The sequence below is a fragment of the Musca autumnalis genome, unplaced genomic scaffold (assembly GCF_047663935.1).
Source record: "Musca autumnalis isolate F117 unplaced genomic scaffold, ASM4766393v1 scaffold_1, whole genome shotgun sequence".
In the NCBI taxonomy this organism is placed as follows: domain Eukaryota; kingdom Metazoa; phylum Arthropoda; class Insecta; order Diptera; family Muscidae; genus Musca; species Musca autumnalis.
This window is the reverse complement of record NW_027411644.1, coordinates 134,592,422-134,609,530: the sequence shown is the minus strand read 5'-3', so window position 1 is coordinate 134,609,530 and position 17,109 is coordinate 134,592,422. Positions and strand designations below refer to the sequence as shown.

The window sequence follows — 17,109 nt, the reverse complement described above, 5'->3', positions numbered from 1 at the left end:
TTTATTTCGGGGGCATAGTATATTAGTTTTTTGAATTCATACCTGTATTGAATTCATCGTATTTTAACGATATTGATTTTATTTAATCAGCTCACTTTCCCCATAAGGATGCTAGATACGATTTTGTTGGCATAATTCCGTCTAAACCAGGGACTATTTATGTTCATCCTTTATTCTCTTATATTAGTTTTGTGCTGTTTACTAACGGATAATATTTTCTTTTTTAAAATAAGAAAGGCTTTCTTGCGTATTTGTTTATTCGGTATCATATCACGTTCAATGGATATATTAAAACCTGCCAATTTTTTGGTATAACGAAATACTTCTTGAATCGCTTGTTCGTTTTCAAGCTGTATAATAACTGGCATTTTTCCATTCCGATCAAATACCTTGTTGACATTTTTACTTTTGACGTTATAATTAACTTTTCTCTAAAGAGATTTTGAACTTCTTCCATTAAATTCGTAATATTTGGCAAATAATTTGTGAGAGTTGAGAGTTGTATTTGTTTATAAAGTATATTGTACTCACTGCTAAGACGGTTTCCCGAGCGATGGTAAATCTTTTTCAATTCCTTTTGGCATTGACTTTTGGTTTTGAATAGTTTTTTTAAGTGCTCAGGGAGAGGTAGGTTTTTGTTATTACCCATTTCGAGCCTTTCGGAGTGTCTTTCATGGACGGAAGAGAACATTGAATTAAACTGACTGATATAGCTATCAACTTCGCTGTCTGTGAGGTTTCTGTCAACTGGGGGCATTATGCGGTTTGTAGCCATTTCCATATCACTACGAAAATGAAACCAGTTGGTATTTTTGTAGGACGTATACATATTTGGGTTTCTCACCACAAAATTCGAGTGATTACAGTGAAGCTCGAGCTTCAATGGGTAGTGATCTGAAAAAGTTGGTAGACTGGAAATTGAGAAGTTAGGGGAGGCTCTGTCTACGATATTATCACTCAGGAGGAAATGGTCCAGAAAAGATGACCCTCTTGGAAATGAGGGGGCTTCGTCGCATATTCGGATGACATCCATAGAGTTGTCTAGTAGCCACTTGTGCAGCACGTTACCATTGCAGTTATTCAGAGCATCACCCCATGTTGTGCTCTTGGCATTTAGATCTCCACCCACGATGAATCCATCGAATGCTGATGACGCCTGAAGAAATTTATTTAGGCTGTTGGTAAGTGTGTTTGCAGAAAAATTGCTTGGTATGTACACCGAGCCAATGATATATGTTTTGGGCATGTTGTTGTACATTGATTTAATTTCAATAAATAAGTTTGGAAACTCAACTTCTTCCAATTCTATGCGTTTGTATTGAAGAGAGTCTTTTGTAATAATTGCCACACCAAGGGGGGAATAATCGTAAAGGAAATTATAACCCTTAATTTCAACTTTTCTTTTGCCAAGATTACATTCTTGGACAAATGCAATATCAATTTGGTTGCTTGTTAGGATTTGTCGAAGTTCAATTTGGCGACTTATGTCGATTAAAGACTGCACATTGAAGGTCATAAAGTTTATGGGTTTATGGACCATAAGTACTGTTCACTTTTTTTAAAAGACGTAAAAACTCATCTTTGGCGTCATCCTTTGACATCGTTTTGAAATTTTGAAGAAATATTTTAATTTCTTCCTCTAGCGACAGCTCTTGCGGTTCAAGAAACTGTTGTGCTAATTTCATAAATTCATCCACAATAGAAGGTTTATTTTCTTGTGTTGGTTGTGAGCGAAATAAACTGGCGAAGCTCTTGTTTGGCGATCGTAGGGATGGTGATAAAACACGCCTTACATTGTCACGAGCTGCTTCTCTTTCTTTTCTGGCCTTGAGGATGCGTTCTCTTCGGGCTGCAATAAATTTTTTAAGCTCAGGGCAACCTCTCCAACTAGCTGGGTGGCCAGTTTCACCACAGTTTACACAAGACGGTTGGAAACCATCCGTTTTGGACTTAGAACATTCACCTGGGAGATGTTTATCGTTACATTTAACACACTTAAATTCAGAGCCACAGTTCTTTGATATGTGCCCCCAGCGTTGGCACCGGTGGCACTGAATTTCTCTTTGCTTTTTATTGGGTCTTTCCCATGTTATTGGCTGTTTAAGGATCATACGAATATGTGAAACATCTTTTAAGGATTTGCCAGGTCGTAGAGATACTAATAAAAGCCCAGTGTCATAATTATTTTTAATTGAAAATGGAGTAGTGTATTTTGTAACCTCTGACACTACATCAGGTACGATGTCCTTTAATGCCGCTTTAACCAAGTTGGGATCGATATTAAGATAAAACCCTCTTAAAACAAGTGACACTTGCTTCAGTTCTTTGGGAGTGAAAGTGTGTGCTTTGACTGACTTTTCTCGGAGCAAGTTTATCATCTCCGTCTGGAGGGAAGCATCAGTGAAATACAGTTTACTTTTTCTTCTATTAACATTTCTAATTTGGTACTCAATTTTGGGATTCTTCGCTTCAAGTTGTTCCACCATATGTTTTATGTTTACATCATAAAGCATTATTGGCGGACACCATGATTGCTTTGTTTGATGGTTTGTCGTTGCAGGAGCATTTTTTGTGACAGCTTTCCTTTGTCGGGGATATGTAGGCTTTTCAGCATTTTGAACTTCAATTCCAGCAAGCGGAGCAAAGCGATTCTGATTATTAGGATCATATTTTAATGATGATATGTCGACTTCTTTCGTTGGTGTAACGTCAAGTCTTTTCCGTTTTGATTGGTTTCCACCTTGTACAAAGGACATATTGCGGGGTGCGGATGACACGTCGATGAAAACCTGTTCCATTGTTTGTAGAAACTACCGGGTATAGCCAGAACCCGTAAACGTCGGTAATGTATATATTTTTGATTTATTTAAAAACCTCGTTTTTTGTGTTTTTCCGTGGCTTTCTGAGAGAACAAGTTTGACCGCAGGCCTTTAGTTTTAGATTACGTTTCAACAATAGGTTGTAATTAGGTTAGGATTGATCGTAAGATTTGGCAACTGGGTAGTTAGCAGTGAGACGGCGAGTTCTGCTGACAATTCGATGGTGGTTGTGTTTGTTCTAACGGCTCGGAATGCATAAGCGGTTGCTGGACGATTTGAATATAATCGGGGGTGTAAATAATCGACAACACTATGTGGTCGTCGTTCGTGTGTAGATGATAGGGAACACGATGTAGTAGTTGTAAATTCTTTATTGATTGCATATTTTCTTAATAATGTACAATTCATTTAGGTGAAACATTGTGTTATATTTTCAAATTAAGATATTTGCCGATATTTGTAGGACATCTGAAGGTAGTTAGTAGTTTTTTTCCTGTAAGTGCCGCTTCAAATTATGTAAAAAGATACTACAGAAAGCATTCCAGCGTGCTAGTGAAGACAATGTTTGGGGCCATTCTATAACGAATGTTTGAGCCAATGATTTTAATTCTTTTGCCCAAAAAGTATCTCGGGATAATATAAGTTCCGACAGTCGATTTGGCAGTCTATTATGTCTATATCGAAACAGAATTCTTCCTATGTAGTTTAAATGAAGTCCAATTGTAAATATTTGGGTATCTTCAACTCCGGTTTCCAACATGATTACATAGTTTGGAGAGGCTGCGTATGTTTGTGTCGATCTACAAACAGACGAAAATGGCTTCCATTTAGCATTTATATTTACGTCGTGTGTTTCTATAAATTGTTTCCAGGTTTAGTGTAGTGCATTCTTTGCTTCATTATTCCGATACTCTATATGTTAAATTTAATTTTCGGGGTAAAAGTCACTCCAAGATACTTGAACTCGTTGGATATCATATTTTTTATATTTGATTTTGAAAAATTTACATACAAACTCCACATTTTGCAGTACATCTCTAGATTGTGTATCATATTCTGTAGCACTTTGATATCATTTGCAAGTAAGACAATGTCGTCTGCGTATAAAAGAAGTCGCACGCTAAGAACGCCGACAACTAATTCACCTTCAACGAAATCGTGTAGATCATTTATATACAAAGCAAACAGCAACGGCAATAGAATGCAACCTTGCTCCAAGACCTTAATCGTTTCAAAATATTCGGAGAGTTCTCTTCCATTCCACACGGCAGACTGCGTATTTTTATATGTTTGTTCTATCAAAGATGAAAATTTGTAGGATATTCCAATTTGACGCAGTTTGTATATAAGTGCTTGTCAAAAGCTGCTTTGAAGTCGATAAAAATGAGTAAACTTTTCTATTTTCTTTTAGTTTTTAATTGACAATAGACGCACTATTTCGATCGTTGAATAGTTTTTCCGGAATCCAGATTGATATTCGGTTAGAATTATATGTTTCTAAATCTCATTACGAGTATATATTCTTTCGTTTAAAAATACCATAAATATCTTCGCTCCAGAATTCATAAAAGATATGCCTCTGTAATTTGCTGGTTCATTAGGGTCTCCTTTTTATGTATTGGGAATACAATTGTTTTGCTGAAGAATGTTTCTATCTTCCCAGTACTCTATATGCTATTATATGCTTCTTAAAGCTTATTATGAAACTCATCCGTGCCATTAATGCAAAACTCGTAGGGTATTCTATCTTCGCCCTTCGCTTTATTTCTTTTTAAACTAGCCAACCTACTCTTCAATTCGTGGATCGTAAGTTCTCTATCTAAATCTGCGACTTCTGTCTTATGAGGTGCGTAGTAAATAAGAGAGACTTCGTTGGAATTATTGAGTAAATCTTTACAATAATTATTGAAAACTTCTGGGGTAATATTACATCCAACGAGGTTTGTTTGGTTTCGGAATTCCTAGCAATTCTCCACCAATCTTTAGAGTTTTTGATATGATTTAGGCTATTAGAAATGGTAGCGTTGTACGCTGTTTTACTGAGGACAAATATCGATTTGTATTCTTTCTGTTCTCTTATATAACGCCTTTTATCATCTATGTCATTTGTCCTTCTGTAAATTTTGAGCAGTTTAAAGCTCTGTATCCTTGCGTTATTACAACTTCTATCATACCATTTAGTTTTTGGTTCGAACGACTGTTTTGTACTAACCGATTTAGAGCATGATTTTTTTATTATATCGCAAATTCGACTGATTCTCATTTGACTAGTTCCGTCAGCTGTACGTAAATATTCATTGTTCCTTCTTTGTTAATTACTCTTATCCTCGACTTTCCATATGAGTCAGATTTAATGTTGATAGTAGTAGTGATAGGGAAATGATCTGACCATATGATATTATCCACTTTGATATATTGCACAATAAAATAACTTTTCCACAAACATTCCACAGACGGCACAAGGGAGACTTCTCTCATATCAATGAGTGCATCCCGATTCATATTAGCTCAATGATATGGGACCTACAGTTTATCGCCGGGTCCGAACGGCGTGTCTTCAAAACCACTTGTTGAGAAGTTTAGAAGCTTAGACACAGCACAAATATCATTTACTGATTCACCCAATGATGAGATATATGTAAAATTTCCCTCTTGATCGCCTTAGGTTATACCGTTTTAAATTAGTAGGTTGTAATCCTCACAGAATTGTACGAACTGAGTGCTTTTCTGATTCACGATTTTATCTTTAGATTTTCTTGTATTAAAACTGGCATAAAATCGTTCGTTATATAAGTCTCCAACTTCTTGATTTTGTTCTCCAATTCGAATATTTATGTTTCCCTTAATAATGGGGTTGGGTATAGTAGCGACTTGAACACACTGTTTCAGTTTCTAAAATCATGTTCCCAGGTGACTGAACGAAAATATTGCGGAAAGATGGAATATATCATTTCTTTTGTATGTAATTTTATAAAGTGTTTTCCTTCAATATCAATGTCCTTAACTGTTAGCTAATTCCAATGATTGTACCACCTGCTGCCCTACCAAATCTATGAACTCTTATAGCCGGATGAAAGACCAAGTGGTATCCGTTGAAATATGGACTTGCTCTTTCTGTTTTTCCTGATTCTAAATGTGAAAAATATTTAAATCGAGAGATTTATATAATAAGATATAATTGAGACACTATTTGATTTTATTTCGGGGGCATAGTATATTAGTTTTTTGAATTCATACCTGTATTGAATTCATCGTATTTTAACGATATTGATTTTATTTAATCAGCTCACTTTCCCCATAAGGATGCTAGATACGATTTTGTTGGCATAATTCCGTCTAAACCAGGGACTATTTATGTTCATCCTTTATTCTCTTATATTAGTTTTGTGCTGTTTACTAACGGATAATATTTTCTTTTTTAAAATAAGAAAGGCTTTCTTGCGTATTTGTTTATTCGGTATCATATCACGTTCAATGGATATATTAAAACCTGCCAATTTTTTGGTATAACGAAATACTTCTTGAATCGCTTGTTCGTTTTCAAGCTGTATAATAACTGGCATTTTTCCATTCCGATCAAATACCTTGTTGACATTTTTACTTTTGACGTTATAATTAACTTTTCTCTAAAGAGATTTTGAACTTCTTCCATTAAATTCGTAATACTTGGCAAATAATTTGTGAGAGTTGACTTGGTTTTGAAGCCATGCAATATCTCATCTATGTTGCAAATTTTCTTTTTGAACTTAGTTAAGCTCATCTTTTAGCATTTGATTTTCCAGTTTCAGGGCATTCATGTCTGTACTGATGGCCCCAAATTAGACTTCTATTTCCTCTAGATCGGATTTCGTGGGTAACTTCTTGAGTTTGTCATCTAAATTTGAGTTAATGAGATTCATTAACTGATTTTAATACATGGTGAAAGCAATTTTATTGGTTCCTTCTGCCAATGTAATATCTGTATTCTTACGTTTGGATAATTTATCATAATTTTGGATATATGGCATTTTGAAATGGCAAAGCTATTAACTGTTGTTACTGTTATCGATAACTATTATTATGGATATCGGAATTTTGACAGCTGCAAACTTGGACAAGGCCAGTTGATATTTTTATTTTTGTTTTTATTTACTCGTTGGATTGCAGATTGAGCGACAATGTTTTTATTAAATTTATTGATTATAAAATTAAATATTTCTGTTCACCGCGAGGTTGTGAAAATTTATTGTAGAAGCACGGCTGTTGCAGGTGGGATAAAATATGCAACCCAAAACAGTGTGAGATTCACGTTTCTTTGTGGTTTATTTGGCAATTAGTGAGAGCTGCGTTAAAACACGTCCGTTCTTACTTGTAGACCTCCCTCGCCAGGGATAACAATCTTGACGCGATGCGGGGGCTTAAGGTCACAGTTTCCACACTCAACACCCTGGAAGTGTTGAGTTGGGGAACTGTGACCGACCAAAGGTTATCCAAGTAGCGGTCTCCTACTTATTAGAGACCCCCTAACGCCGGGGTGTCAGGCGAAACCGTGCCCATCGGTGTTCTAAGGTTTGCAGTTAGGGTACCAACTGTATTAGAACGGAGCCTCGTTGATACCTGGGCATCTCAACGCAGTAATGGCTTAGTTGTCATGTCCTTGCCATGGTACAGGAGGGCTATGCCATGGTGGACCTCACTTCCCCCACTAAATCTATGACGTATGGAGAGCAAAAATTTAAACAAAAAACCAACCAAAACTAATCCGATTGATGACAACAATGCAATGCCAAAGGACAATTCTTCAAAATCTATTACCAAGTCTGGGGCAACCCAGTCAACGGTTGACGGGACGGTAGTGTCGGGAGGGGACGGACCGAAGGTACCCACTCTGGGAGCTGTCACTGACAGTTTGGCTGAACAAAGCCGGAAACTCCTGGAGATACTGGAGCAGACGTTGGCCCTGCGTCTCAGTCAGGGTGGCTATTCTACTGGGGCCGAGGACGGCTCATCGGATGACGAAATGAACACCACAGTCATTCCAGCGACTGTAGTCAACGATGAGTCGGCCTCGAAGTCAGTGGAAGCAGCCACCTGTATGAACTCTGGACCAACCGATGCACCAGCTACCCAACCATCGGCCGCAGCCGATGTTGCTGGCTCAAAAGGACTGGCTGCTGTTGAGGAAGGAGCTCCGACCAAAATACCGGCCGGGAAAGCTCCCACCACCTCAGATAGCTCTGCTAGTAAATGGGCCAAAAAGAGGAAGGCGTACCACAGAGCAATGCACTTCCTCAGGAAGTTCATTGACAGGGAACCCTCATCTATAACGCTGAGAGAATGCAAGCTGATCAGGATTAATCTCAAGGTAGTGAAAAAGATCGAAAGATCTCACCCTCACTTACCCAAGGGAAAACCTGATATCAGCAAGCTTTCTCTTATTACGGCAAACGAAGAGGTTAGGTCAATGCCTACATCGACTCCCACAGCCCCCAAGGGCCAAACTGGGAGCGATGTTGACATTATCCGTAAACCATCAAATGATTCGCCTCCTTCGACCTCAAAGCTCTCTTCAAAGGGATGTCCCGTCACACAGACAGGGCAAACCTCAAAGAAGAAGGCAACCAAGCCGAAGGGGACGCATCATAAGAGTTCAAAATCTGGGAAGTCTGACCGAACACCGGTCTCCGCACCTGGGGGAGCACCTACCAAGCCCAATCCATCTCCACCAAAAATCGCGGTGAAGAGAGACAGGTCAATGGAGGAGCCACTCCCCAGTGCAAAGAGGCCCACTTCAGGTCAACAACCCATCATTCATACCTCCCCAGCCGGTTGCCCTAAGACTGGGAACAGGAAAGATGCCGCAGCCAGTTCAGCCTCACAAGCTAACTTGGGCCACAAGGAATCTTCCAGCTCCCATCTCAAGACCAACAGCAGGGGAAAAAGAACAAGCAGACCGATGGTGCCGGATGAGTTGCGAGCAGCGGTCATCGATAAATCTGACCCTGATTGGGTAATCAGAGAGGATCGATGGCTACTTATCGAAACTCGTCTGCGTGACATCGTGTTCGCAGGAGAAGGGGAACCTCCTAAACACACCCAATTTGGCAGTGCCGCTCCATACAGAGGCGTTAGGGTCATCTGTTGTGAAAATAGGGAATCTCTGGATTTCCTCACTTCCACGATAGAGGGTCTTGGCGAACTCTGGGAGGGATGTCAATTGGCAGTCGTTGGGGTCAACGAGGTCCCTTTCAGAAGAGTGTTGTCAGCTTGGGTGCCACCTCCACCTGTGGATCCCGCGCGCATACTGACCATACTCGGCAGACAAAACCCCAATCTCCGGACCAGCACATGGAATCTGGTCAGCCACAATCCGGAAAATGGAGGTGTTGCCATCAGGGTGTCAATAGACACTCAGGGGCAAGAATACTTAAAGACTCGTGAGGGCAAACTACATTTTGGTCTAGGATGGATCAGATTCCGACTAGGACGAAAGTAGTGGAGGAACGGAGGCAGCAGCCGCTTCGCATAATGCAGATTAATCTGCATCACTGCAAAGCGGCTGCTGCTGAACTTCTTCTAGCCCTCAAGAAGTCTGAAGTTGACATCGTCTTAATCCAGGAGCCTTACTTATACAAGAATAAGGTTGCTGGGTTAAACGATAGCAACTACACCACCTTCGCCACATCCAACGGGGACAAGGTTAGAACCTGTGTAGTTGCTAAAAAGAGTCTTAAACTAATATTCCTCTCTAATTTCAGCGGAGGTGATATTACGGCTGTAAGGATGGAATGCAGCTCCCATGGAGCCACCATATTCTCGTCCATTTACATGCCATTCGAGAGCCCTGACCCACCGGGTAATGACGTGGAGAAGCTTGTCAAAGAGATGGGTAGCACTTGCCTCATCATCCTAGGATGTGATGCCAATGCTCACCATTTCCACTGGGGCAGCAGAGACACAAATGCCAGAGGTGAGTCCGTATTCGATTTTATCTTAAAATATAATCTCAGAATATGCAACAGGGGAAATGAATACACTTTTCAAAATAGAATCAGGGGGGAGGTAATAGACATAACCCTCACTAATAAAGACGAATCTATTATCAGTGACTGGAGGGTATCGGAAGAATGCTCCTTTTCGGATCATCGGAAGATATTCTTCCAAGTCTCTGTTAATGGCATTCGACAGCCACCATTTAGAAATCCACGGAAAACCGACTGGAACAAATTCAATGAACTAGTAAGCTCCAAGCTGGGAGTGTCACGATACCCCCAAACAGCCACAGAGGTTAATAGTGCAGTGAATCACGTGACAGAGGTTTTGGTGGACAGCTATGAGACCGCCTGCCCACTCACTTACCCAGGCAGAAGATGTCAACCGGTCTGGTGGTCGAAAGATCTGGCTAATCTCAGGAAGATTAGCAGAAGGCTCTACAATAAAGCCAACAAAACGAAGTTGTCCACAGATTGGGAGAACTACAAGGTATCTTTCAATAAGTACAACAGCGAAATAAAGAAGGCTAAACGCAGATCTTGGGTCTGCTTTAGCGAGTCTATAGAGGGAGTAAAGGATGTAGCCAGGTTTCGTAGAGTACTGTCGAAGGACCCTAAATCCATCGGCAGTATCAAGCGGGATGATGGCACATGGACTAACTCCGGTCTAGAAACTCTGGATCTCCTGGCCAAAACCCACTTTCCCAACTGCATGGATGCACCAGATCGCTCAGCCGATCCACCAATGTGTAACCAAGCCACAGGGGAAGTGAGTGTCATCGAGGAGATCATAAGTCACACAAAGATAGCTTGGGCGATAAACACTTTTAAGCCCTTTAAATCACCTGGTCCAGATAGTATCTTCCCTGCTATGCTACAAAATGCATTGGAGGTGTTGATACCACACCTGGATCATATTTATAGGGCCTGTCTACGTCTATCGTTCACACCGGTTCTGTGGAGGGAGGTCACGGTGACATACATCCCCAAAGCGGGGAAGTCAAGTCACACGCTTCCCAAAGACTACAGACCAATCAGCCTATCTTCCTTTCTATTGAAAACGTTAGAAAGATTGCTTGACCTAGGAATAAGGTCCAAACTTGGAAACAGTGTTATTAGTCCTGCCCAACACGCCTACATCAAAGGCAGATCGGTGGAGACTGCACTTAATGAAGTCGTTGGTTTAATCGAGAGGAATATGATGGGCTCAAACTATACGTTAGCAGCGTTTCTAGATATAGAAGGCGCCTTTAATAACGTCAAACTCGAATCCATCCACAATTCACTCTTGAACTTAGGTGTTTCCACTACACTGATCAATTGGATCGATGGAATGCTTAGCGGCAGGATAATCAATTCAAATATCGGTGAGACCTCCATTCGGAAGTCTGTCACCAGGGGCACACCACAAGGAGGTGTATTATCACCACTGCTGTGGCTCCTGGTGATTAACGAAATACTTAAGGAATTTGACCAACTACGTATAAAGACTGTAGCTTATGCTGATGACGTGGTCATAATGATCACCGGGAAGTTCCCACAAACGCTATCGGAACTCATGAAAGGAGCTCTGGACAAACTATCAAGATGGGCACACAACAATGGACTTGGGGTGAACCCATCTAAGACAGAGCTGGTTCTATTTACGAACAAGAGAAAAGTCAAACCATTCCCCCTACCAACGCTGGATGGAGTGGCCCTAAAGCTCTCCCTAGAGGCCAAGTACCTTGGCATTATCCTGGACCACCAACTAACGTGGAAAAGGAATGTCGAGGAACGTGCCAAGAGAGGACTTATAGCCCTTTATTCTTGCAAGAACTCTATTGGTAAGAGTTGGGGTTTGAAACCACAGGTCATACATTGGATTTTTACGGCCATAGTTCGCCCCATTCTAACTTATGGTTCATTGGTATGGTGGAATGCTTTGAATAAGACATCCCTTCTCCGCAAGATTAATGTCGTTCAAAGAGCGGCATCTCTTCTAATTACCGGTGCCATGAAAAGCACTCCACAGGCTGCTCTCAATGTATTACTGGATCTTCATCCGATGAATCTCGTAGTACAGGAGTTGGCAGCAAAGAGTGCTCTCCGACTCAAGGAGTTAAATTCATGGCGTAACTTCGACTACGGCCATGCTGCTATCTTACGACAATCTGGACTATCGGTGGGTTTGGAGGTAATCAGTGACTATATATCACCACAATTACACTTCGACGACATTGAAGTTCGGATACCTGACAGAGAAGCCTGGACCCACAAATCCCTACCTCTACCCGGTATAGAGATTTATACCGACGGATCCAAGATGGAAAAGGGAACAGGAGCGGGCGTCTACAGCGATACCCTCAACTTACGGATCTCGTACAAGCTAAGCGAAAATTGTAGCGTCTTCCAAGCCGAAATCTTTGCGGTCACGAAAGCAGCAGAATTGATTAAAAACATGGAAGGGGATATAGCCGGACCGGTGACTATCTATGTGGATAGCCAAGCGGCCCTAAAATCACTTAGATCCCATTCAATCAAATCTGCTGCGGTCTTGCACTGCAGGAAAGCTTTGGAGGCCCTACGATCAATCGTTACCTTGTGCTGGGTCCCGGGGCATTGCGACATCGAGGGAAATGAAAAGGCGGATGAACTGGCACGTCGCGGATCTGAGTCAAGCGACATCGAAATCGATAACTCAATCAGGCCACCCCTGTGTCACTTCATGCGGCTCCTAGAACAAACATACAGGGAGAAGGCTGGTCAGATCTGGAATAACGAACCTGGCTGCAAGGTATCAAAGGCAATCTGGCCCAACCTCTCTAAAAGGAAGACCACTTCCCTACTCTCTATGAGAAAACCCGATCTAAAACTAATGATTGGAGTTATCACGGGACACTGCAGGATAAGATCAATGACCTGCAAATGGGATAGAGATGACCCCACGGACTACTGCAGATTATGCGAAGACGAAGAAGAAACAGAGACGATTGAGCACTTATTATGCCGTTGTCCAATGCTCAGGACCAGGAGAGTTCAAACAATGGGTGAACACACATTATCATCTCTGACAACACTCTGCCAAGCCGAGCCGACAACACTGCTTCTTCTCGCCAAGGGTCTGAAGTGGCTTCAAAACGAGCAACTTACAACTTTTTAATACTGCTAACCTCCTTACTCGCTCTCTCTCTCTCTCTCTCTCCTTACAAATAATCTTTCAATCCATAGCACTTACTTAATCATTCTCAACTATCCTATAACTTACTTAATTATTCCTTTTTCCTATTTCTAAACTCGATATGCTATTATTTCTTTTCTTTTCTCCTACCCTTACTTTAGGATGAACACAATGGACCATAAGGTCTCCGAGTGGAGTGGCTGTCCAACACGACAGCTGCGCGTCCTTTAACCTAACCTAACCTAACCTACTTGTAGACCTACCTTTGCATATACGATGTATTCGGTGTTCGGCTGCAGATGATAAGGAGCACGATGTATTCGATGTTCGGCCGTGGATAATCGGCGCACGATGTGTTCTGGATTCGGCTGTAGTTTATCGGTGATACGATAGATTCGTTGTTAGGTTGTGGATGATCGGGAACAGTAGTATGTTTGCCATTCTTAACCATTTCTAAAAGGCAGAGAAAAAATACAAATGTTCCTACAATATTTGTAGAGCAAAATATGTATTTTACATATATTGTTAGATTCCGTATGTAGTTTTGTGACTCCATCAATTGTTTCTGCAATAAAATTTTTTAAGTTATATCCAACAATAATTTTTGTCTTTTCTCTCGGCATTCTGTGGTTAAAAAGCAATTTTGGTGAGTTTCGCTTGTATGAATGATGATGATATTCTCTTTGTTTTTTACCTCACCAATAATGAGATTCTTGTGTTTATTTGTTTCTTCTTTTTTGGGTTTGGATAGTTGAGTTATACCAACTCAATCTGAGATGTGTTTTTGGGATGAAACCTGCGTGGTCGTAAGTTTTGTTTTCTTTTAATATTTGTTATGATTGTAGTTTCAGAATCCGCAAAAACTTCCCAAATTTAAATTTAGTAAAGGCGCACCGTGTGTATTGTATTCATCAATACTCTTAATATTATACGTGACATTTATACCAATGTTATGTAAAAAGTATATATGGCGAAAACAATCGATGAATCCGAGCTTCACCCATTCAGAATTCGCGAAATGTTAACATATTCTATATAGTATGATATACATTCTTTAAAATTAAGTGTTTAGGAGGAATCCCATAAGGTCGACCATTAAAATTAATTTACGTGCAAGCTGTGTTGGCATCAATGTAGAAAAATAGGTAAAAATGGGTTGAAGCCAACAAGTTTTTTTATGCTCCCCTCCGATTTCTGGCTTAACCTTACATTTTATAGACATATGCCCAAAGAAAGACACAAAGAATACTTCATGGGCAATATGATACTAGTGTATCATTTTTAGATATATCCACTGCATCCACCTAAAATTGATGCTGACATTTTGAAGCCGGAATTTAGGGGTTTTTTAATTGTTTTAATAATTCGGACGCGCAACAAGATAATATTCAAAACTCATAATAGGATTATAAAACTCGTGATTTTACGTCGTTTAGTGTATATCTCATGAGTGTGCTCCTTACAGCATCCTAGTAATTGAAGTCTAAAGGCCAATGTTTGATGCGTGAATTTTTCTAAAAAACCTATTTTTTGCGTTTCAAATTTACAAGTGCCATTCAATTTCCTTTGTACCCCGCGTGAATTTAGTTTTTTTTACGCGACGGAACTAATGAACCCATCCGCGATCGAATCCATACACTAAAACCGCGGATATAGATACCCTGAAAATAGGAAAATCAGCAAAAATTTATTTTGACAAATCCGCGTACTAAACCTCGATTTTCTTTAAAATTTTTTACGTAAATGGAATCCTTTATAAACGATTATAATATTTGCGAAAACGCGTGTCATAAATTACCGAGATTCGCGAGTAATATGGGTTTTTTACCAAAAATAGAATTTGGAGGCACATCCGCGGTTCTTGAAGAATCTATTTACGTATTTTTGATGGGTGCTACTGAAACCGGATGCGCATGAAAATCGTATGCAAATTGCGCGATTTTTACCCACTTTAAGGTTTTTTGCATTGTGTAATGCAACTGGCGGCACACTTTGACCGCTGAGTGAAACATAGAAATATGCATAAGTATTGAATCGCTGTATTCAAAAACGGATGTGCATCACCTGATTTTAACTAATTCGCGAATAATAATTGATAGTAATAGGCTTTTTAATTTCCACATTTTTTGAATGATTGTAATTTCAATACTACCCTTAATTTCCTATGGAGCGCACAACTCTCAAACGGATCAATCGATTGAAACCAAAATTTGATTCGTAATATTTTGTCCAAACTTAGTTTAAGTTCGAAGATGAGCCATATCGGTCCACTTGTTCTGGTTCCTTCCCCACAAAAGTTCAAAATTTGCTGTAAAATGGTGTAAACGATAGCTCTCGTAGGGAACAATCGATTTGGATCAAACTTGACACATCATATTATTCCTTTCACGTATACATCGGGTTCGAATATTAACTATATCGGTACCTCCCAGACAAAACGCGGAAAAAAGTGAAGTTTAAGAGCTCCTCTCGAATTTGTTTTTTCAGCAGCAATTTTATTTATTTATTTTTATTTCGGGATTGGTAACCAAGCCAACAAGGCCGTATATGTTACCAAAACAAACATAACATAAACTACTCTCAAATCTTATATTAGAATTTAAATCTAATAACTACGTAAATAATCGCAAAAAAAGAATTCTTGCATTTGAAATTTACCTTTACCCTTTACAAATGGAAAACGAATTTTTAAATTTTTTGAAACTCTAGCTGTTCGAGGAGGCAAATGTAATAACATATAGTTTCTTTCCAGGAAAATGTCGAACGAATTTTGTAACTTTTATTTAACTGTTGTTTTATTAGGACTAAGGTCATTTATTTGTGAGAGTTTTATTTAATTCAATTAATTGAGCTATCATGACCTAAGGAGTTTGTATTGAAAAAGTGATATCTAGCGAAGTCCACACACATCCAACCAATATGCTACGATCGTTTCGCTGGTGGTTTAATTCAGCTCATCAGGCATACTAGATGTGGTGCTAGACAAAGGCTGAGTTTGAAAACATGTATCTATACTAAACTTATTGCAAAATTGCAGTTGTGAAGTATTTTTGAATCCTTTTTACTATCAAGGCAGCCTAGTGTCTCTGGCCTTCCTAGAATCCTTCCTTGTTATAACATTTAAGGAAGTTATCATCTTGATCTTATATAACTATTAATTTCGTCAGCCGTCGTTTCGGTTGCAAACCTTGAAGCAAACATCATTTTCATTGCTGGAGGCATAAATAATGGTCTTTGCAGTGGCTGTGGCCATGCCCCATAATGGCAGAGGAGACCCTCCGTAGAGACAGCGGTCAAAAAAACTGCTGTTTTTCGAATGCCTTGAGCGGATTGTGAAGTCTTCTCAAGGCTTACACCATCAGTACTCATTTCTTTTTCATTTTCAAAATAGTCGGGCTTATTTACTTCTACAAAGATATCACATTTAAATTAGAAAAATTTTGATTTGAATTAGAAAAGGTTTCATTTAATTTGGAAAAGTTTTAGTTTAATTTGGAAAAGGATTCATTCAATTTGGAAAAAGTTTCATTTAATTTTAAAATGCTGTAATAAACAACAAACAAAAGTCTTTAATATTTTTATTCTTAGCCGAGGAACAATTTATGCAAAAACTTTGTGTGTTTCTATCCTAGTGGAACACTTTATAAATCTAGCACTTTAAATCACGAATCATCATAAAGCGAGCAGGAAGACACGATACAAGGCAGAAACCTTTTTATTCAAAAAAGTAAACAAGATCTCTTTCGTGTCTTAAAAAGTACATTATATATTAACTTACCGCATTCGCACTTTTCAACATAAACATCTTCGTAATCTTCTTCCTCTGCTGTCTCATCACCAAAAACATTGGAAATACCAGAACCAATTCGAAAGATAGAGTCAAATAAAAATTTGCTCTGACGAGTAGCTACCTTGGTGCCTACAAATGTGGAATTGTTTTTGATGTCAGAAATACGGCATGTGACAAAAGCGTTGTTTATCGAAATTATCCAAAACAGAAGGTTTATGATGTGCATCTTTGATGATAGTTAAATCATGATTAGACCAGTTTTTAATGCAACGTAGATCCCTATTTTGTAAAGAGAAAGATTCATTAAAGAAAATTTTAAATTTAAATGTTTCTAATGTTATGGATATCATATGTTGATAACCCGTATCC

General features: G+C 39.3%; 1 protein-coding gene across 4 annotated transcripts in view; it reads right to left on the bottom strand.

Annotated features, from left to right (window-relative positions):
• The window catches only part of LOC141386709 (trypsin-1), a 236,789-nt gene that overhangs the window by 147,338 nt on the left and 72,342 nt on the right, over window positions 1-17,109 (bottom strand). For 2 of the 4 annotated variants that reach the window (XM_073955632.1, XM_073955638.1), the window contains exon 2: window positions 16,729-17,019. The exons of 1 other annotated variant lie outside the window; for it this stretch is intronic. In XM_073955632.1, coding sequence (XP_073811733.1) covers window positions 16,729-16,966 — 238 coding nt within the window. In that variant the 5' untranslated portion in view covers window positions 16,967-17,019. Of the gene's footprint in view, window positions 1-13,213; window positions 13,404-16,728; window positions 17,020-17,109 lie in introns of all 4 variants that reach the window. One more of the 4 variants, XM_073955644.1, reaches the window with a different exon arrangement.